At 37.6% G+C, this 23,434-nt stretch overlaps 1 protein-coding gene across 11 annotated transcripts in view; it reads left to right on the top strand.

Moving 5' to 3' along the window:
- Neo1 (neogenin 1) overlaps nt 1–23,434 on the top strand; it is a 157,783-nt gene that overhangs the window by 50,078 nt on the left and 84,271 nt on the right. For all 11 annotated transcript variants that reach the window (XM_029481357.2, XM_085844673.1, XM_029481356.2 and 8 more), the window contains exons 3-5: nt 459–734; nt 4,083–4,236; nt 7,313–7,449. In XM_029481357.2, coding sequence (XP_029337217.1) covers nt 459–734; nt 4,083–4,236; nt 7,313–7,449 — 567 coding nt within the window. The remainder of the gene's footprint in view (nt 1–458; nt 735–4,082; nt 4,237–7,312; nt 7,450–23,434) is intronic.

Raw genomic sequence — 23,434 nt, 5'->3', positions numbered from 1 at the left:
CACCATTTGGACTCACTGTTAAAGAAGTGACATTGATTCAGAGAGAGAGAGAGAGAGAGAGAGAGAGAGAGAGAGAGAGAGAGAGAACGAATTTGAATATTAATGCATGTTCATTAGTTACATACAAAATGCATATTTACCCACACCTTTATCGCTCCATAGTTCTATGTATATAGTTAGATAATCCTTAAGTCTACACTGAGTACTTAGATCATGGACTATACCATAGCATTTACTCTATCCTTACCTTTTCCACATTGCACCTTGCTTTTCCAGCTATGAGGAATCTGATGTAGGTTATATTTATTGCAGTTATTTATTAGCTGTTTGCTTTGGATCTATGTATCTAGTCTGATTACACCATATGTTGTGGCTACATGAGCTGTCTTGGTGCTAGCCTGTATGACTGTATTTTAGAGTAATATTTAATGACTTTTTATTTTTCTTTAATTGTCCAGGTCTTCCAAGATTTACCAGCCAACCAGAACCTTCTTCAGTCTATGTTGGAAACAGTGCAATTCTGAATTGTGAAGTTAATGCAGATTTGGTCCCATTTGTTAGGTGGGAACAGAATCGACAGCCCCTTCTTCTAGATGACAGGATTGTCAAACTTCCAAGTGGAACACTGGTTATCAGCAATGCTACTGAAGGAGATGGGGGACTCTACCGCTGCATTGTTGAAAGTGGTGGGCCACCAAAGTTTAGTGACGAAGCTGAATTGAAAGTTCTTCAAGGTATTAATCCATTGACAGGACTGATGGGTTTGTGTTTAATAGATAAAACTGATCTATAACTTTTTAAATAAACACCATTAAAATGCAAGAAATATTACTATTAATATAGTATGTTCAGTTTGTTTTTAAAGAGATAAAAAGGGGAGGAGCCATAAAAATTCACTGTTCAAAGCCAGGGGTAGTAGTGCACACCTTTAATTCTAATACTTGGGCATCAGAGGCAGGCAGGTCTTTGTGAGTTCAAGGCCAGCCTGGTCTACATAGAGAGTTTCAGGACAGCCAGAGCTTCATAGTGAGACACTGTCTTGAAAAAAAGAAAAAAAAAGAAGCCCATTGTTTGGTTAACGTAGTATTAAAAATTTATTCAAGGCTAGGAATGGTGGGACACACCTTTAATCCCAGAACTCAGGAGGCAGAAGCAGAGTGATCTCTGAGTTCTAGGCCAGTCAAGATAATGTAGAGTTTTGTTGTTTAAACAACAAAAATTAACCAAATAAAATAAAAATGAAATTTATCAGGATAGCTGTGCATGATGGCATAGACCTAGAACCCCAGCACTTGAGAGGCTGAGGCAGAATGACCTTTAGTTGGGCCTCCTGCCGACCCTACCAAGAGCTGGGATTGTAGGTTGTGTGCCACTGTGCCTAGCTAACTTTGTATCTTTTGGCAGTCCTCTATTCTCTGCCTTCTCCACAATAGGATGCCTTTTAATAGTTAGGGTGTTTTTTTTTTTTTAATTTTGTTTTGTTTTGTTTTGTCTTACTGAAAAGAATCTTGTTTAAGGTATTAAGATTCTTGGTAATTCAGATTCAAATCATAAATATAATTTGGCTGTCCCTGACTTGTTTAGGATTCCTGTTCATAGAAATGTATGACTAATTTGTAGACTTATTTATTACATGTGAACTGGCTTGTAGTGTAAGACCACTGTTACGAGCTTGATATTACTTGTGAGGGTGTTGCTGATGGACCTTGAACTGATCTTTTAAATGTAGCTTCTTTTTGTTGTTGCCATCCCTGCCCTTTTACTTCCTATCCTAGTGTATTCTCAGTAATCAGTTTTCTAAATAGACAATCTTTGCTCCATCTCAGCTGGGTTTCTATTACTATGATAAAACACTATGACCAAAAGAAGAAAGAAGTTTGTCTTAAAATTTACAGGTCACATTCTATCACTAAGAGAAGTCAGGGTAGGAACCAAAGTCCAGCCACAGAGGAACACTGCTTACTGGCACGCTCACACGTGGCTTGCTCAACCTGCTTTCTTTTACAACTCAGGACCACTTGCCTAGGGGTGGCATTGCCCACAGTGAGTTGGACCCTCCACCAATCTCTAATCAGGGAAATGTCCCACAGGCTTGTATACAGGCTAACACGGTGGAGGCACTTTCTCAGTTGAGTTTTTCTCTTCTCAAATGACCATAGCTTGTGTCAGATTGACCTAAAATCTAGACAGCACACTTCCTGATGGCTTCTTTATGTCACTCACAATGAAAGGTTTTGGCCTTTAATCTTAATACCTTTTCCCCCCTTTACCTTTCTTTTTTTCCTTCTCCTCTTCACCCCTCTCTCTGTTGTGACCAGTGTATACTTCTATAACAGTTCCGAACGCTTTACTTTAGAGCTTTTCTATGTGATATTTTCTCTGCGTAGAGTCTTGTGTGTATGGATCACTCTCTTCAGTGCTCACATGTCACTTTGACATTTGAGTCCCTGAGACTCTGTTTCAGACAACTATTTCTCACCTCTAACGCCTTTCCCTTCTCCTCCATAAAACACATCAACGTAATTGTCATAGAAAGTAGCTAATTTGTCTTTTTTTCATTATTAGTATGTAAGCTCAGTGAGAGTAATGAAAATTTTGGGGCACATAGAAACCAATACATATTTGTAATAAATTTGCTGAATTAATTCTGTTAAATTTGATTAAATGTATCTACATGTATAGATATAAATTTATAAGTATTCCTAAGTCATTGCAAGTGTAATGAAAGGAGCTGTTACTACATAATAATGTCCTCTACCTGACTTGCTTGGTCGTGTTTCCTTTCTACACCTGAGGTGGTATTCAAGCAGCTCCTTAGAGTCTAATCCAGGAAAAAAAAGCTTAGTGGTTTTAAATGGTGGAACCACAACTTAGTACTTGAAATAAGAACAGAATTCTGGATACTTGCTCATTTAAGTACGAAGAGAGCTTTTCTTGACAGTCACTTGGAGCACAGCCACCTTCTGCACTCCTACAGAGTTTTGAGGCCATGTTGGTTAAAAGAGAGTGGTCTTATTTCAGTCACAAGCCGGTTTCCGTGTTGGCTGCACAGGTGGACACAGGTAAGTATCAGCCTTAGAAGCAACAACTCAGCTGTTGGTTGGCTGACTTTTAAAGGCAGGGCTTGTCACTGATTGGCTTCTAGAAGTATATTCACTGAAATGAATTGTTACTCATCTATTAGGTAGTGTTTACTTGTTACCATGGCTACAAAACTATTATTAATTGACTAGATAGGTTTAAAGACCATTTTGGTGGTTGTAACCATGACTAGAGAGAACACCTCACCTGGCTGGGGATAGGAATTAAATCTCTACCTGAGAGTGATCTCAGACTTCAATATTAATAAAGTAAAATGCTTAACTTTTATCAATAGGAGTGTGGCCATGTCATATGTCTGTAAGAGGGCAACTATAAATATAGCATGTATAATGAATTCATATACATGCAATATGAATATAGTGGCATCTGGATAGTTGCTACATTACGAAGTCAAAGAATTAATAGATTTTGTTTTTGTTTTTGTTTTTGATTTTCTTTTTCTAAGACAAATCTCCTAGCTGACCTGGAAGTCCCTATGTAGACCAGGCTGGCTTAACTCACAGAGATCCTCCTATCTCTGCTTCCTGAGATTAATGGCGTGCACTACTCTGACAGGTTTGGTAGACTAATTTAAAGAGATGAAAACTTAGAAAGACTTTCAGACATAATAGGCACAAGGAAAGAAAGGAGAGGGAGTCAGTAGGAAGGGACACACAGGTATTGAGTTTGTCTAGTCTCTGCTGTTTGTCATGCGGTATTGTATAGATTCATGTTGTGTGTTCCTCATTTGACCAGAAAGCACCGTGTAAGCAGGAACTATCACCTAAATATCTCTAAGACTCCTAAATAACCTACACAGTACTTCACATGTAGAAAAAGCATGGGAAACGTTTGCTGTTCAAACAGAATTTTCTTGGGTTAGTTTTGCTTATCTTGTCACATAAAGCCACACAGCCTGAGTAGGAGTTAGCTGTTCTTCATGGCTAAAGTTGTGAAGTGCTTTGACTTTTACTTAATTATTCTTTCATTTGAATTCCTAGATCCTGAGGAAATAGTAGACTTGGTATTTTTGATACGACCATCTTCTATGATGAAAGTCACTGGTCAGAGTGCAGTGTTGCCATGTGTTGTCTCAGGGCTTCCTGCTCCAGTCATTAGATGGATGAAAAATGAAGAAGTGCTTGACACAGAAAGGTAAATACTGCCTGCTTAGTCTAATACCATTTGGAGTATCAGTACATAAAAATTGACTGCTTTGTTTAAGCACATGGGGTTTTCATATGTCGTCCTTGAAAGGTATTTTTATGCTGTGTCTATGGTGTTTAAAGAAAAAGCATGCTTTCCAGACAGTTAGAAGGGTTGATGTTGCTGCTGCTGCTGTTAACCTTCATTATAGCTAGCTTGTGAGGTCTGGTTGCCCTAAAGTGTTGCATGAGCTGCCAGGTCTGACCAGGTTGAGTCATTTTCAGTCTTACATGCACTGTGGAAGTTCCTTCCTTTGCTTAGTGTAAGTAAATGCCTTCCTTCCTCCCAAGTGCTGGCATTACAGGCAGTTATCACAGCTGCCTTTGTTTTGCTTTCTAACGTTCTAAAACGCCATAAGCTATGTTCACAAGTTATATATCCTGTATAAGAGCCTTCTCTGTTGCTACTCATCTTCTGCATCCTTGTCTCTTCCTTATGAAATGGGTAATTTCCTCAGTTGTACTTTCTCAAAAAATTCCTGGAGTGGTAGTAATGGTTCAATAGTTAGGTATGCTTTGTTTTCAAAACATAGCTGCTTCAAGCATTGTAAATTTACTGGCATCCCTGTCTTCTACCTACAGTGCCCTTTCAAGATGATGACCCTAGAATACATCTAGATATTGTCAAATGTCCCTTGAGGAACAAAACCATTCCTGGTTGAGAATGACTCTTTCAGAACAGTATATAAAATGCAGTGCATGCCTCAGATATAAACTCGTTTTCTGATAGCCATGCTAAAGCAATATTTAAGTATGCAACACAATTACAGCAATACTTTATGTGAGGCCCCACTTAGAATGAAACGTAGTTCATCACAGCACAGCATCATGAAGGCATAAGTCAGGCACAGAATGATTTTTATTTAATGAACAGACGTGAGAATTTCTGTGATCGCCGCAAGACTTCAACAAATAGTAGTGAATGATATTTGAGGTACATTCCTAGGTCTTCAGAACCAAGTAGCAAAGAGAGGTTTTGCTTTTAGAGTAGAAGAATGAGAGAGTAGTAGACATCCAATGTGTCAGGTTATAGTAAGTACTCTGAAGAAACTCAAGACACAGTATCCCAGGGATTAGAGAGAGGCAGAACGGGGTTAATATTGTATATGGAGTATTAGACAATTGTTCTCAGAGAAAGGTAGTTCCCAGGGTAGAGTCCAAGTGACCAATATAAACAAAGCATGGTAGGAAAGTCACCTTTCCCCAGTTTTATTTGAAGTGGTTTTTTTGACAGCACATGGTTTTTAATTCAACATGAATATATTATGGTGAATAATATTTCTATGAACTCTGTGGCTAAACCAGGAGACTTTGAAGAACAAGTAGCAGGTTGTTCTGCCTCTAGTTCTCTAGGCACTTAAATACATATGATTATGTCGAGGAAAGTCTGAGAAATGCTGCTTTGTTGTGTTGCTGTCTCAGAGAACTTCAAGACTTAAGGAGATGGCAATGTCAGCACTCTCCATCCTGGCCTCTCTATCTGGGGAGGCCAGATGTTCAGTAGTGTGTTTTTGGCTGAATTACTGAGTGTTACACGAGGAAACAGAAATAGGTAATAAAACACAGAAGTCCTTGAGGTTGGATGTAGGTAGTTATCCATAATGTCTTTGTTTTTGCCAGCACCTGAGAAGTGTGGGTGGATTATGCCTAATATATTACTTAGATTTCAGATTTCGAGATTAAAGGGGAAAATGTCTAGAAATCTCAATAGTTCTGGGCTATGTAGAAAAACAAAGTATCGTAAGCATTAGGCATCTTTATTACATCTTTGAAAACAAACACACAAGATCACTATAGGTTTTTTTTTTTAAACAAATGTCTAAGAATCGATAACATTTAAATTTGTTCGTGTATGTTAATATAAAAAAGCAGATAGGATGAGGGATGTGGAAATGGTTTTGTAGGGGATCCCAAAAATTGAGTGCTAATGCAGGAGGTAAGCAGCAACAAAGTATACTTCAGTGATTGAATAATACCTTCTCTTAGAAGATTGTAGTTCCAGGGACAAAGAAAGGGCTTGCTTACCATACCACAGCTCTTGGTGGTGTAATGGCTGGCTCACACTTCCAGGACCATCAAGTCTAGGAGTGTATTCTTCAGAGTCTCACTTTTCAAGACTTCATTTCTAGTTAGCACCAGCCTGAAAACAATAATGAAATAAATAAAAAAAGCTCTAAGTGGCTGCTTTAATTGCATACCTGGAGAATTATATTCCTTGCTTTGTGTCAGATATCTTTATCTATTGACCTAGTTCATAATTCTCCAGGGTAACTAAACTTACTAACTTTAAAAAATTTTGAGAATATTGATTTTCAATTTTTTCTGTTATAGGATTGTTGTTTTTATGTAAATAGGCTTATATCACCATAGATTTATGAAAGTATTCATCATCTTTATTGTAAATGGAGTGATGGATGTTGGCTGATTTGCGCCCAGTACACACCCCGGGAGTTACTCAATGGCATCTGTCCTTCCCTTTTCCTTCCTGTCCTTTTTTTTTTTTTTAAATACAAACCCACCCCTATCCCCACCTCCTATTTCCTACCCAGGTCACCATAGGAAACTTTCAGTTGGTGGCACTACCTCGTGACTTGTCACCTTGTGACTTGCTGCTTGAGTTAACATTTTGCCCTCTGTATTTTTCTTCCTGTTAGTCATCTCATCATGGTGCAGCTGTGGTGAAGTTGGTCTTAGATTGGTTGCAAACTTTAAAATACATAATTCCCATTAAGCGACCAGAATAGGGAGACAGCAATACACTGGAGGAAGTTGAATTGGTCATAAAAGTAATAACTCCTTGGGAATAGCTAGAAGTGCCAGAGATTGTGAAAATTTATTTGTACACGGTGGCATTTATGCATATAAAATAAGAGCAAAACAAACAAATTAAATTCTGATGATTTTTTTTTGTTAATCTTAGTCAGCTTGTAGCCATCACTATAACTGTGTGCTATTATGTGAAAAGCCTCATAGGCATTGTTTTCCTCATGCTGAAATGTATCATTTTGTTTGTGTGTTTAATCCAGCTCTGGCAGGTTGGTCTTGCTAGCAGGAGGTGGCTTGGAGATCAGTGATGTCACTGAGGATGATGCTGGGACTTATTTTTGCATAGCTGATAATGGAAATAAGACAGTTGAAGCTCAGGCGGAGCTTACTGTGCAAGGTATGTAAATATTTACTGTGAAATTAAAAATGTTTTATACTGTCCAGGTCTACAGTAATATGAGAAATGCAGTACATCATAATAGTTAAAATGCAAACGTGTAGACCGTATCACTTGAGTTCAAAATTCTGAGTCTGCATTCCACAAAAACAGCAATAGAAATTTTTCTTTTCATATATGCGTATGTAGTATGTGTGTATGCATGTTCACATGTGTTTGAGGAGCACATGTTGGGGAGTTCATGTCTAGTCCTGAGACTGATAGCAGAGTCTCTTAGTCAAATCTAGAGCTTGCTGATGAGGTTACTCTTGCTACCCAGCTTTCTGTGGGGATTCTCTGTCTCTGCCTTCCACGGCTGGAATTACGGATGAGCTGCCGTGTGCACCTGACGTTTGTGTAGGTTCTGGGATCTAAACTCTTCCTCTTCACTTCTATAGAAAGTGCTTTAACTGCTGACCCATCTCCCCCACCCCAATTATAGCAAATTTATATAGCCTTTCTAAACTCCACCTTCATTACCTGTACAAGGGAGGTAATATGAGTACTTACTTTGTTGAGATTGTTTTGAAGATTAAGAGCTAATCCTAAATTAAATTCCCATCTCCGCATTATTGTGTTTCTGTTGCAGTAGTAATGGTGGCATTGGTATTGTTGGTGATGCTATTGTCAAGGAGGAAGGTTTGATCTGGGGCATCTACAACATTCTGTACACTTTTACTGTCCCTGATACAGAGCCATGTCTCTGAGTATTTGTGTACCTTCTTAGGGGTGTATAGATGATGCTAGAAGGACTGCATGGTGCCTCTTTGTGTCTCTGGGCTTGATGCTTTGATATTTATTTCTCTCTTTAAGCTGATGTTGAGCATCTCTGCAGGAATCGTTGTTTTACCCTTTTTTCTGTATTCCTGCTTCTCCTTTTTTGGCTCTCTGGTTCAGAAGTCAAGGGAAATAAACGTGGCCTATACACAAGCCTTTTCTTTATACCTGTCTGCCCTGTCCTTTTCCATTTAAAAAAGTACTTTTGAGTGCTGATCCTCTATTCTGATTTGCTTATGGTGTTGCTAATACTTGTTTCCAATAAATCTCTTATGGCTCTGCTCTGTTAATTTTAAAGAAACCCAACCCTGCTTGGGAGTAGAGGCTGACGGTGCTACTAACTTGTTTCATTTGATAATATCCATTGTGTGATCTGGGACTTGGTGGTATTATCTTAAATGAAAACTCTCGTTTCTTTGTATATTTTGTTTATTGCAGAGTCAGATATAATGTAGCTACATTTCTAACCCTGGTAGTCACCTGGGAACTCAGATGTGTTTTTTGAGAGCAATTGGGGAACAGTGCTTGGGGTTTAGTGTTGATGAAAAGATAGAATGCATATCTGTCCTTCCTCTGTTTGTGGGTAGGTTTATAGTCTCTGAGAAACAAAAAGGCAGGTCATGGAGTTGACATAGCCATTGTGTCAGGTGAGCTTAGTCCCTGTCTTTGGTTAGATAGAAGCATAGGGCATAGTTTGGTAGGGTGATCAGTTTAGTTCTTCACTTCTGTATAAAAAGGGTTGGGAAAAACACTCAAGAACTCCATCTGTGGTCTCTGTGCTTCCTTGGATCATTTTTCTTTGCTTTTAGATACTTGTTTTCTAGTCTCCTCCATTGTTCTTGTCAGTTCCTTTCACCTACCTCTGTGTGTTAGCGAGAGCATTAGATGAAATGTATCTGTTACACTTGTTAGCTTATTTTCATTCATTATATGGGCTCTAACTGATAGGCTTCCTGTGAGCTGAATTATCTGAGTTTTGCTTTGTTTTGTTTTGATTCCAGGATTTCAGGTCCTTCAGGCTATCTCTGAACTTGCTAAGTAGCCAAGGATAGCTTTTTTACTCCTGCATTTTCCTCCTTCTAGCTCCTGTGCCATCTAGTTATTAACTGAAAAATATAGACAATATATGCATTTTAGTTTACAACTAGTTTCATATTAAGTACCTATGCCTAGAAAAAGTGCTCTTGAAATGAGTTTGTTAGAGAAAACTGTAGAGAAGTTTCACATAATTAAAATTTACCATCTTGCAGACCAACATGTTATTGACACAAGAATAGGCAATAAAAAAGAATGAAGTCCAACTATTAATTGCAGTACTGTGACCACAGTTGTCAGGATCAGAGCCTGATCCTAGCAGCACCAACAAGTGAGGATTAGCCACCTGTCTTCAACAGGCCAATTAAAGAGAAAAATAACAGTGAAAAGCAGAGAAAGAAGATTTACTCAGTGGCCATAATGCAAAGAACGAATAAAGAAGTCTAGTGACCTCTACCTCTCAAGTCCTGAATTATGTATGCCCCCAAGCCCGGAAGTTGTTGTTAGGAGCATCAATTGAAACACATCTCTCATACTTGTTAGCTTCTGGTTTTGCTTCACTCTTTCTCTTCATGGGAACTTTTGTTCATATGGGTATGGACAAAACTTTAGGGTTTTGTGGTGTGCATAACTCAGCAGTCCTGGTTAAGGTGGGGTCCTGCCATTCACTACTGACCTTCATTATCTGGGCTCCATTCTTTTCTGAGATAGTCTGGCATACACTAAGAACTGTGCGAAATTTCTACTTGGGCGGAAGCTTCCTCTTCTGAGCCGAGGAAGGTACCAAGCTTCACCATGAGCTTTATGTAGGAATTCTGTGTCTTGGCTATTTTTTTTTTTTTTACTAGTTTGACAGTCAAAGAGAATATATTTTTGACAAAGACAGACAAATATCTGTCTTCAGAATATTTTTGTTCTGCTGAAATGGTTACAATTATACAATTTAAAATATAAATACAGGAATTCACTTTCAAGGAGGAAAAGATATGCGTGCGCGTGCACACACACCCACATATATAACAATATATAATATATTATTAAGTGTTAAAATGTTAAAAGAATAGTAGACTTTCAACTGGAAGAAAATGAAGTTGGGTCTAAATGTGAAAACACAAAGAATAAATGGAGTTATGTTTGATATTATCTTGGGTAGAAGAGTGTATCTTAAGAAAAGCAGGAACAAGAAAGCTGGTTCAGGCAGTAAAGATGGATAGCTTGTCTTCCAGAAAATGCCAGGGGACCTGAGTTCATTCCCTAGTACCACATTGAGCATCACATAACCCTCTTATTTGGGGGCTAGGGTTTATGTCTCTTGTTCTTTAATTCAGGTAGGTTTTGAGTTATTTGGATTAATGAGAGTATAATACAAATGATGTGTGACTTCTAAGGTTTATATTTTAAAGCCGTGTATATTGCCTTTTCTGATTGCCAAGAATAACGAAGAGGGTAGTCTTTAATAAATTGTAACAAGACTAAAATTGGAGCCTTCTCTTATCATATATGAAAGTCATCCCAAAGTAGATTAAAGACTTAAGATTGACTCTGTAAAGCTGCTGAGAGAAAGCATGAGGTTTCTGGAAAGTTTAAAAGGTGTTTTAGTTGGTTTCTTTTTTATGTGACTTATAAATAGCACAGGCAAAAAAAGCAACAACAAATATGCTTTCATGGAATTAGAAAGTTGCACAGCAAAGGATGAAGGAATCTTGGAGCGACAACTACGAAATGAGAGCAAATATTTTCAAACTATACATCTGATGAGAGGTTAATATCTAGAGTAGATAAGGAATTCAGTTCAGTGTAGGAAAACAGCTCAGTGCTTAAATGTGTTCAAAGGACCTGGAAAGACATTTCCTGAAGACAACAAAGTGGCCCATGGGTATATGAAGCCAAAACTATGAATAATCATTAGATTGTGTGAGTAATCATTAGAGAAATTCAAATTAAATCCTCAATAGGATACCACCTCAAACACAGTAGAACTACTGTATGATCCAATAGTTCTTTTTATGGCTGTATGTTCAGATGAAATTAAATCATTGTGTCAAAAAACTAAGTTTACTCAACCATGCTGGTTACAGCACATAAGTAGCTAGACTTAGAATCAATTTAGTAATTCATCATGGATGAATGAACAGCAAAATTGTTAGAGTGGAAACACAGCTTTATAGAACGAAATCCTGCCATTTGCAATAACATGGACGAACCTTGATGATAATATACTAAGAGAAATAAGCATAGAAAGACAAATTCTGCATGACCTGATTATAAGTGGAATCAAACATAGTCAAACTCATAGAATCAAAGAGAAGAATGGTTACAGTGTATTCTCTACTTGAAAATTGTTGTGAGAATAGATTTTAAGTGTTCTCACCATAAAAAACTAAGTACATATAAGGTAATAGATATCTTAGTTTAATTTATCCATTCTGTGCTAATAGACATCAAAACATATCTTATATAAATATATACAAGTATTGTCAATTGAAATTTTAAATGAAAAAATAAGTGTTTTGATTTTGTTTTACATAGGCTCTCTGTAGTCCAGGCTAAACTAAAACTTGTGCTGATTCACCTGCTTCAGGCCTCCCAAGGGCTTAACTATAAGGGTGAGGCATTATGCTCTGTCCTAAAAATATGTTTTAAATTAGCTACTCTATCAGGAAAATTTTAAAAAGTTTAAAATGTATATAATTTATAATGTAATATTAAAATATACAAACTATAAATTGGCAAGACTATAAACAGGCAGAACTAATCATAGCAATCACATGTTAGTAACTATTAGGTTATATAAATTAAAAATAAGTACAAACAAAAAGAAATACTTAAAATATAACTAAACAGGACAGGTAATAATTTGACCTAGTTGACATTTGTATGGGTGGAGTTATAGCTCAGTCATAAAGTGTTTGCCTAGTGTTCAAAAGTCCTGGGCCAAATTGTAAAAAATAAAAAGTATAGACATTATCATGATGTTGTACAGCAACTAAATAGTACTGTTTCATTGTGTGAGGGTATATTGCTTTATGTGAATCATCTTTCAGTTCATGAGTTAGAAAGGGAATTAATAACAAAATTTAGAAAATAGTATAAACTAATATAGATAGAAACTAGCAAAAGTTGAGGGAAGTTTGTAGTCTGTGTTTGTGTGTGTGCGTGAGAGAGAGAGAGAGACAGCAGCAATTTTAACATTAACCTCAAATCTGCTAAAAGTAGCAAATTTAAACCAAAGAAAATAGAAAACAAGGAAGTGTTAAGTAAAAGTTAGTGGAGGGGTTGGGGAAGGCATTAAAACAGACTGTCAGCAAAACCAAACTTCAGACAAGGCTCCCAACAAATTTGGTAAATTTGTCTATTTACACAGGTGCTAAGTCAAAAGGCTTACACTATCTGGTGTTAGGTTGAGGATAACTAGAGACTTTAATAAACTATTGATAGGTATATACACTGATAACATTTTTAAATACTCTTTAAAGAACTAGAGATTACATTTGGCTTTGATTCGTAATTTGCAAAACCAAGAAACCCGTTTGGCAGAATTTATTAAAACTGAACATAAAACTAATACTATGGTACAGGGAAGAATGCTTATAACAAGTGAACAGATACTGGCACTAAAAGCCATGCCCAACAGTGTCCCTGCCGTATTTATTCTAGGAACTCAAACTGGTAATGATGCAGATGCCCACCAAAATCCAGCATGGCATTGTGTCAGGAGTGGAAACAGGCACGCCACCTTTATATTGAAAGGCATTTTTAAAAAATCTCAGAAGCACTTTTAAAAGAAACTAGGCACAAAGAATATCATTTTATTTTATAATATTCGAAACAGGCAAATTCTATAATTTTTTTTAAGTAAAAAGAATAGTGATTACTTTTGAAGCAGGACAGAGTACTAGCTGCATGCTACAGCCAAGCTTCTGCTGTACTAAGGCCTTGTTTCTGACTCTGCAGAGTAGAGTTCAAGCTGTGCTTTTCATGGGTATCATGTGAGGTCATTTCTCTTTCTTTTTATTGAGTACAGACAAGTCATTGTGTATAACAAAAACCATTTGGAAAATTTTGTTTTGAGCCTCATCCCATAACTGAAAGTATTTTATTTCCTTGATGGGGAAAATAGTTGATGAAAAATAATTGGGGATATATACAGAAATATGTACATACATACATACATATGCACATATGTCTCTATATGTATATATAAATTCAGTCACATTTGTCTGACTTGTTATTTTTTAAAAAGTTATAGCTGTAGGAAATGACAGTGGTTGTTAATGCAGAAAAGGTTATAAGTTCACTTTTCATCTGTTAAATATTTCACATTTACTATCTTACCATTAACGCTTGGGATTTCGACTCATGCTATGACGTAAATTAGCTGGTTGTGTATTTCCTGCCATCTCAGATTGTTGATAACAGATGATATGGGTCATGAGTCGCATTTATAATAGTGTGTGATCAACTCCACGTACTCCCAAAAGAAAAATTTCCATTTCTGGTTTCTGAGAACAAATTGACAATTTCTGGATTAGCCATTTTCATGGCAATATTAATATTGTGACTGATCTACTGCTAATGTTTCAATCATCTTTTTAATTATTATTTTAAATTTTAAAAATGGGTATGAGTGTTATGTCTCTGTGTATTATGTGTGAGGCCAGAAGAGCAGCAGATACCCTGGACTGTACATGGGTGATTCTGAGAATCATACCCAGTCCTCAGAAAGAGCAGCCAATGCTTTTAGTCACTGAGCTGTATCTCCAGTCCGTCCACCACCTTCCTTCAAGCCACAGCCTCATACCGCCCTCCTATTACTCATCTTGTTTTGTTTGTTTTTTGTTTTTTAAACCTCTAGCCACATTAAGAAACTGACCTTCTCTTTTCTTCCCATCTCCTTCATGACGATCAGCCAATATTCTGTTGTCAGTCATTGACTTTCTTAGATGCTGCATAAAACACAAATTTTATAAGGTAGTATATAGAGCCCATCCAGGGCCTTACTAGTCAATACTTGTTCTCCTTAGAATAGGGAACAAAATACCCATGGAAGGAGTTACAGAGACAAAGTTTGGAGCTAAGATGAAAGGATGGACCATCCAGAGACTACCCCACCTGGGGATCCATCCCATAATCAGCCACCAAACACAGACACTATTGCATATGCCAGCAAGATTTTGCTGAAAGGACCCTGGTGTAGCTGTCTTGTGTGAGGCTAGGCCTGTGCAAATACAGAAGTGGATGCTCACAGTCAGCTATTGGATGGAACACAGGGCCCCCAAAGGAGAAGCTAGAGAAAGTACCCAAGGAGCTGAAGGTGTCTGCAACCCTATAGGTGGAACAACAATATGAACTAAACAGTACCCGCAGAGCTCATGTCTCTAGCTGCATATGTAGCAGAAGATGGCCTAGTCGATTATCATTGGGAAGAGTGGTGCCTTGGTCTTGCAAACTTTATATGTCCCAATACAGGGGAACGCCAGGGCCAAGAACTGGGAGTGAGTGGGTAGGGGAGCAGGGCCGGGGGAGGGTATAGGGGACTTTTGGGATAGCATTTGAAATGTAAATGAAGAAAATATCTAATAAAAAATTGAAAAAAAAGAAAATTTTTATAATAAATGTTATAATAAAATGTTTAAATAACTTTACAGCTATCTTTAATTATAATTGCTTTATCAATTAGCCATCATTCTACCCATCAATGTCGTTTCTGATAAATTTTTAAAGTTGTTCAGAGAACCCAGTATTCATATCATTATCTACAATTTTAATATTCTAAGAGAATTTGTTTAGATTTATTTATTTTATTTTATGTCTATGAGTATTTTACCTGCATGTCTGTCTGGGCAACACATGTGTGCCTGGTGTCTGTGGAGGCATCCTATCCTCAGGAGCTGGAGCTGTGGATGGCGATGAGCCACCATGTGGGTGCTGGGAATCAAACCTGGGTCCTGCAAAAGCAACAAGTACTCTTACTTCCTGGGCCATGTGATTTTTGTTTGTTTGGGCTTTTGTTGTTGTTTTGAGACAGGGTTTCTCAGTGTAGCCCTGGGTATCCTGGAACTCACTCTGTAGACCAGGCTGGCCTCAAACTCAAGGATCCACCTGCCTCTGCCTCCCAAGTGCTGGTATTAAAGGCGTGCACCGCCGCCACCTCCCGGCAAGTCATGTGTTTTGGTCCCAAGAATTTAATATTTGTCTGTAGTTTTCTCTTCTTTTGAAGTAAAAGTCAGATATCCTAAAATACATAAATATTAAGTTTGCTGTTCATGAGCTCCATCAGTTGCACCTTCTTGTACAACCGAGATTTCTATAAGGGCAGAAGTATTACCATCAGAGTGGAAATTTCTGCATGCCACTTCTCATCCCCTTACTGCTCTCAAAGCATCTACTCTTGTGAGTTTCCCAGTATAAATTAGTTTGCTTCACACAAAAGCATTTGTATCACCTGTTGCTGTTGTAGAAGACTTATTTCACAAAGCATAACAGATTTGGGATCCATCCGTGCTGTATTTATTAACAGCTGATTTTTTAAATTGGTACTTATTCTATACCAGACTTCTCAAAGTAATAGGACCAGTTTACATCCTGCCAACAGTGTACACTCTGGTGGCTGTGTATCCTAGCCAGCAGTTAGTTTTCCAGCCTTTATAATTTCATCCATTGTACTGAGTATACACACAATTCTGTATGGTTTCAATTTATGTTTCTGTGGTGATTAGTGGTGCTGAGTACCTTTCTGTCTGTTAACAGTAAAGGTAGTCTAATATCTTTCTTTGTGAGATATTTTCTAAAATGATGCCTTCCTGTGTACATAATATGTAAAATAGCCGTATCAAGGAGAATTCTTAAAATCCTGTATTAGGGGGTTTTCTGTTGATAACCAAAAGAAATAGACAATAGAAATAAAAACTAGGGGGGCTGGAGAGATGGCTCAGCGGTTAAGAGCACTGACTGTTTATTCTTCCAAAGGTCCTGAGTTCAAATTTTAGCAACCACATGGTGGCTCACAACCATCCGTGATGCGATCTGGCGCCCTCTTCTGGAGTGTCTGAAGACAGCTACAGTGTACTTACATATAATAAATAAAAACTAACATCAAATATTGATAGAATTTCAAGGTTTATGTATTTAGAAGTAGATACATTTTAGCTTTTATCACTTCTATTTTTTTTTTTTTGCTTACGATTTGACATTTTTCTTACTGTAGCCCATTTAAATTCTCTTAAATATCTGAAATATCTAATTTATAAATAAATTTTTGTCTATTTGAAGTATTTAATAACTGGACCTATAGTAAATTATCTAAATTTTATAGTATATTAAGGTTTTCCAGAGAAACAACCACTAGGAAATACAAATGTAGGTAAAGAGGGAAAAGACTTGGTGAAAAATACTGGCTCATAAAACTGGAGGCCAAGTGAGGAGTCCCATGATTGATCTGCCGTGGTTAGAGACTTAGGAGAGCTGTAGCAGTGTGATTGGTCTGATTAGTGCATGCTGTGTCAATATGAATAAAAGTCTAGAATCCAGGAAGTGCTAAGGGCAAGAAGTGCTGAGAGTCTCTGCACAAACAGATAGAAGACAAGTTCAACCTTACTTTGCTTTTTTGGTTTTGGTGGATTGGATGATACCCATGCATTGGTGAGAGCTTTCTTTTCTCCATACATCAATACAAACATCCCTCTCTGGAACATGTTCACAGACACACAGAGATAACATTAACTAGGTACCTGAGTACCCTGTTGCCCAGTCATGTTGACACTCAGAAGTTACAGTCGTAGTGGTAGTCATCTTTCTATGAGTCTTTAAATTACAGAGTCAAATTCATGCGTTGTCAAATCATCCTTAAAGAGTTTTACTTCCCACATGGCCCTGCTTGAGGCCCAAGTCAAATAGAACTATAGAGTTTCTCAGGTATTACGCCAGTATATTTAAGTGAGAAGGTAAACTACAAGCAGGCTATATAGGTCCAAGGCATAATTACCCTCAGTACTTCTTAGACTGCAATGATTGGTACCACGAGAGTATAAGAGAACTCTGCTTCATTTGTGCATGTTTTATTTTTAAAGTTGTAAAAAGATGAAATAAAGTGCATGTTTAAGTACCTAATTTACAGCTTATATTGAACAAAATAATTTTTTTAAACACCATAGAGAAACATGGTTGTTGAGCTGATGATTGACCAAGCTCCTGAAAGCCACCAGGTTATATTGGCTCCTTAAACTTTTTCATTGTGATGCTGAATATTGCTGCATTTGAAAACATTGGAATGGGTAGAATATTGGAACTATGAGCCATTTTGATGTGCCAAGAGCTTTGATTATAGTAGAAGTAACACCAAGCAATTTTCTTTTCATAGTGTAATCCATATTTGTTATGGATTATATATAATTACATGAATATGCCTGAAAAGTATCTAAATTATCTTTCCTATCAGCAAGAATACATTTTCACATATGCTTGACATCCTTCTAAGGCAGAGTGATTCTCCCCGAGATCATACACCTAAAAGCGATTTTCTCCAAGATCACACACCTAAAAACGTACTAGAAATCCTAAAGTAAAATCCCAGAACTGCCGATTCCTGGTGATACCACTTTCGTAGTCTTTGTTCTTTGATCTTTCTCAGTGACTTTTAAGCTACTCCAAATAGGAATTTTATGCTATGATCTAATACACAGAAAGCACATTTGTCTTTACAAAGCAGTGCCTACCCGTACCACCAGAGATGTACTATTTTCTGTCCTATACTTCTGGAATTTTATTTTCTGGATGCATCAGTAAGTCATCTTGACAAAGAAGTAGGAATTGTCTGCTTTAGTTGGAAAGACTATTTATCACTGGTCTTGTTTGAGATTGCTAGTAAATGCTAACCACTAAAGTAAATTAATCTAAAGAGGGTTTATTTAACAATCTAAGATTCTTGAATGTCTCCCTTCCTTTAGTGTCTGCCAGAATTGGCAATGCTCACTGGACTGAATTTATTGTTGAAGTGGGTCAAAACATTTTGAAAAATGAATGTTCTGCTTTTTATTCAACTATTGAAGCTTATCTTGAACAGAAAATTCAATGATAGAAGCAATTCCTAAGAGCTAAAATGCTAATTTTTCAGTCACTATGTGTAATTAAAAAAAGAAAAGACTTAAATTTGCATATGGAAAACTAGTAAAGTATTTTTTGTATAGTATACCTACTTGGGGAATTTTCATTGATGGTGAAGAGTTTAAAAAACAACAATGCCAGCATCAGATTGGTAGAGAAGATGTTAAGAACTCAGGTCTTCTTTGGAGATGAGAGCCTGAGTAGTTTGTTGGATGTGTTTTGGAAATTACATATATTCAGTGTTTCTAATGCAGTTACAAAACCATTTCTCTAGGTTATAAACTGATACTACAAAAGAATAATTACTTTTTTCAGATTATAAGAATAACACTGAAAAGTACATAGTTAAAAAGCCACCTTTCATCTCACCAACCAGAAATACTGCCTTTGCTCTTACAGTTTACATATTTTAAAGTATTTATAAACAAGTTCGTGTTTTTATTCATCTTTTTGCATTTTTTCCCATTGTCTATCATGTTTCTTCCTACAGCAACATACAATTTTACATAGTGACATACATTTTTATCATATCTAATAACCTTCTAGCAGACTAACAATTAGTAAAAATGTTACTCTTAATGGCCCTGCTACAGTTGTTGAAACTACTCAGCTCTGCTATTACAGCAAAATAGCAATCGTCGCCTGCGTAACTGATTAGTGGTAGCTACTTCTGAATTATGATTTTATTTATAAAACTGGACTGCTTAGTTGGTAAAAATAGCAGTCTAGACTGCTCATTTGTTTATTCAGGCTTCATAGTTAATATTTAATGGTTCCTAGAGCCTCTCTGCTGTAAGTACCATGCTCTTTAACGTCTTTGTTTATGCCCAGTTACATTACCTATTTGTTACCCTTTTGTGATGTTTCCCCCCCCTCAAAGACCACTTGGTTTTTCAAAAGAAAAGGAACTAATGGGATGAACTAGTAATTATGTATTAGTATGAATTAATATTATCTATATGAAGGGAATTTATTAGAGAGGCTTGTAGGCTATGGTCTGAATGGCTGTCTCCTGAGTGAAAGCCTCTCCTGAGGCTAAGGGTGTGGAAGGCGTTCAGTCCATGAGACTGGATGTCTCAAGCAGTCCTAATCTGGTGCTGAAATCCCCAAGAAAGTCCTAGCAAGGTCTAAGGTTGGAATCCTGAAGAAATAGATTTCTAGTACCAATGAAGGGATGTCTTGGGAACAGTATAGATGAACTTGCTATCCAGGGTGAAGCCAAGCAGGCAAACAAAGCTTTCCCTTTCCATGTCCTTTTGAGTGGGCTGCCACCAATAAAAGGTGTGGTGGTGTAGAAAATTTTAATTCAGACCCAGGGTTTCTACCCCGCTTTTGACCATTCAGTTTCCGGATAAAAGACACACACAACCTTTATATTTACAAATTAGCCTTAAACAGCACAAGAGCTGGGTAGAGATCTACCCTCTATGCTATTAGAATCTACTTTCCTATGAATAACCCTGAGTTATTACTTACTAGGTTTCATGTGGGCTTCTCTTAACTCTAATTGGTCAGCCCCCAGAGCCTGTTTTCTTGAACTCACCTAACCCATGGTGGATTCTGTCCATTCACCTTTTTTTCCCCTCAGATCCCAAGCCCAAGAATCCTAAAACCTACATGTGTCTCTTCTGCCCAGCTATTGGCTGTTCAAGTCTTTATTTATCAGTCAGGTATTTACCAATCACCTTGAGGTTAAGGTCACCGTATCACTTGGGTTTATGTGCAGATTCTCTTCTCTCTGGGACAACCATGTTTTGGGGGCTCAAAATTGGCATTAGCATACAAGCGGCTGCTGGGTGGAGCCTCTCTGAGGACTACACACTCCTGTCTGCAAGCTTAACAGATTATCATTAATAGTGTAAAGTATTGGTCCTTACCCATGGGGTGAGTCTCAAATTGGGCTGATTATTGGTTGGTTATTCCCTCAGTCTCTGCTGTATTCCCCATGCCTGCATTTCTTGTAGACAGGATAAATTTTGGGTTGCAAGTTTTGTGGGTAGGTTGGTATCTCTATCACTCCACTGGGGTTCCTGCCTGGCTACAGGAGTTGCCTCTTCAGTTTCCATATCTCCAATGTTGTGAGGCACAGTTAAGTGACCCCCATTGATTCTTGGATGCCTCCACGTTTCCATCTTATCCTGGAGATGCCCCCACCTCCTCACTTCTGTCAGTTGCAGATTTCCATTCATTTTCATAGCCATCTAGTCATCTTTCCTGTCCTGAGCCTCCTCCATCCCCATCCCCCTCACCATTACTCCTCCCTCCCAGTTCCTTTCCTCCATCTGCCTCTTATGACTATTTTATTTCCCCTTCTGAGAGTCAAGCTTCCTAATTTGGCCTCCCTTCTTGTTTAGCTTCTTTGGGTCTTTGGAGTGTAGCATGGTACCTGTATTTTATGGCTAATATCCACTTACAAATGAGTAGATACCATGAAAGTCTTTTTGGGTCTGGGTTACCTCACTCAGGATGATATTCTCAAGTTCCAACAATATGCCTGCAAAATTCATGATGTCTTTGGTTTTTTTTAATAGCTGAATAGTATTCTATGGTGTAGATATACCACATTTTCTTTTTCCATTCTTCAGTTGAGAGACATCTAGGTTGTTTCCAGTGCAGACAGGAGCATGTTGTCCTCTGAAAGGCACCATAAAGCAGCTGACTCAGACAGTTAGAGACACCCACAGTCAAATGGTGGATGGAGCTTTGGGACTCTTATAGAAAAATAGAAGGAAGGATTTCGGTCCCAAAGGGGACAGGAACTCCACAGGAAGACCAACAGAGTCAACTAGCCTGGATTTGAGGCTCTGAGTCTGAACCACCAACCAAAGAGCATACACAGGCTGGACCTAGGACTCCCCATTCATATGTAGCAGATATGCAGCTTGGTCTTCATATGGGTCCCAGACAACAGGAATCAGGGGTTATGCCAAAAGCTGTTGCCTATATGTGGGTTATATTTTTTAGGTGGGCTCTGCTCTGTCTGGCCTCAGTGGGAGAGGGAGTTCCTAGACTCACAGAAACTTGAAGTGCCGGTGTCCGGGATAACCCAGGGATGCCCCCACCTGCTCAGAGAAGAAGGGGAGGAGGTGATGGGGGAAGGACTGTTAGGGGGGTAAGAGAGAAGGGGGGCAGTGAGTGGGATGTAAAGTAAGTAAGTAAATAAATAAAAATAAATTTAAAAAAATAGAAGCAGCATCAGACCAACCCACTACATTGTAGCCCAGATTTAGGATGGATCTTCCACCTCAAATAATTCAAGGAGACCCCTCTAGAGGTGTGCCCAGATGCTTGGGTTTTCGTTAATAGCAGATGTCAGATGTCAAGTTGACAACCAAGATTCACCATCACAACTGGCATTACTAAAGTAAAAGGTATTTATGTTAAGCACTGCTACATCTTTCCAAAACACCCTTCAGGTGGATGGGATTACTTCTCCTACCCACCTATTCTGTGCAGTTGAAACAAGAAAAATAATACATATGTAAGGTATAAATTTAATGTTTAACATGTATATACCCATGAAAATATCACCACAGTCGGGATAATTAGCAGTTATCACTCCCAAGTTTTCTAACGCCTCTTACTAAGCTCTCCCATGTGTCTTTCATACTTCCATCTTTGAATAACTGTTGATATGCTTTAGTCGATATAGATGGCTTGAATATTCAAGCATTTTATGTGTGGTCCCCACTACCATCTCGTTTTGATCTAGTTTTTTTCTAAATGTCAGACTTAGCCATGTTGTTGGAATTATCAGCAGTTTCTTACCATTTTATTAAGAAACATATTAAATAAATATATCATGGTTGTTTCTCTGTCTTTTGAAAGACATTTAGGTTGTTTCCAATTTTTCGCACTCAGAAATAAAGAACCATGAACTTCAGTGTTTTAATTCTGAGGTATATATTACTATTAAAAAAAACAAACTTTTATTCCTAGTATATGACTGTAATTTGGATGGTGAAGGCCAGGAGTGCCCAACATACCAGGGTCATCATAACAAGTCAAAGGCCCACCTGGGTTAGAAGAGACCTTATCTCTTAACAAACAGGCAAAACCAACCAGGAGTCATTGTTACCACTACCACCACCAACTTCATCATAATATATAGTCAGATATGACACTTTTTTCTTTCTGTAATTAAATTTTGCTTTGGTTACCCCCTTCATGTTAATGAAGTTATCTTCTGTTTTCTTCTGATAATTTATACTTTACCTTTTGGTCTTTAATGTGCCTGGGTTTTGTTTTTGTATGTGGTAATAGGTAAAAATCTGACTTTATTTTTTTTCCAAATGGATTATCTGTTGCTCCAATAGTATTATTGTCTCTATTTATTTGAATGTCACCTGTGTACTACAGCTATCTATAGCTTATTCCCAAATGCTATTTTACTTAAAGGAGGCTTTTATTACATTAACCCCATGTCTCAGTGACTGACATTTTACGAGGAAGATCCCTTTCTATCGCTCTCTCAAAGCTTTCTGTTTCCATATATTTTCTTCCATCTGACTTCTGAATTCAGTTTGTCAAGTTTTGTTAAAATTCTCTTGACAGTTTGAATGACAGTTTATTGAATTTGTTGATTAGTTTGAAAAATGACAACTCTTTCAGAGAGTATTTTAACAAGGTGTATGTTTATATCCCTAGTTTTATTATTTTTAATTTAAACATTTTTATTATTTTTTAAAGACTTAATTATTTGTGAGTACATTGTCACTCTCCAGACACACCAGAAGAGGGCATCAGATCTCATTATGGATGTTTGTGAGCCACCATGTGGTTTCTGGGATTTGAACTCAGGACCTCTGGAAGAGCAGTCAGTGCTCTTAACTGCTGAGCCATCTCTCCAGCCCCTTAATTAAACATTTTAATAGGCAATATATGCAGAGAAAATTCAAGGATATGTAATGAAAGATCACCTTTGTCCCAGACTCCCTCCATGGAAACGCCATTGCTGTTGGCTTCTCTTCTATTCTTCTAAAAGTAGTCTATGCCTGCTCAAGTAAACAGGCATATGCAGCAAGAGCTTGAA

Source organism: Mus caroli, unplaced genomic scaffold, assembly GCF_978045245.1.
Source record: "Mus caroli unplaced genomic scaffold, Mus_caroli_1 scaffold_11, whole genome shotgun sequence".
NCBI lineage: Eukaryota > Metazoa > Chordata > Mammalia > Rodentia > Muridae > Mus > Mus caroli.
This window is presented reverse-complemented; position numbering and strand designations above follow the sequence as displayed.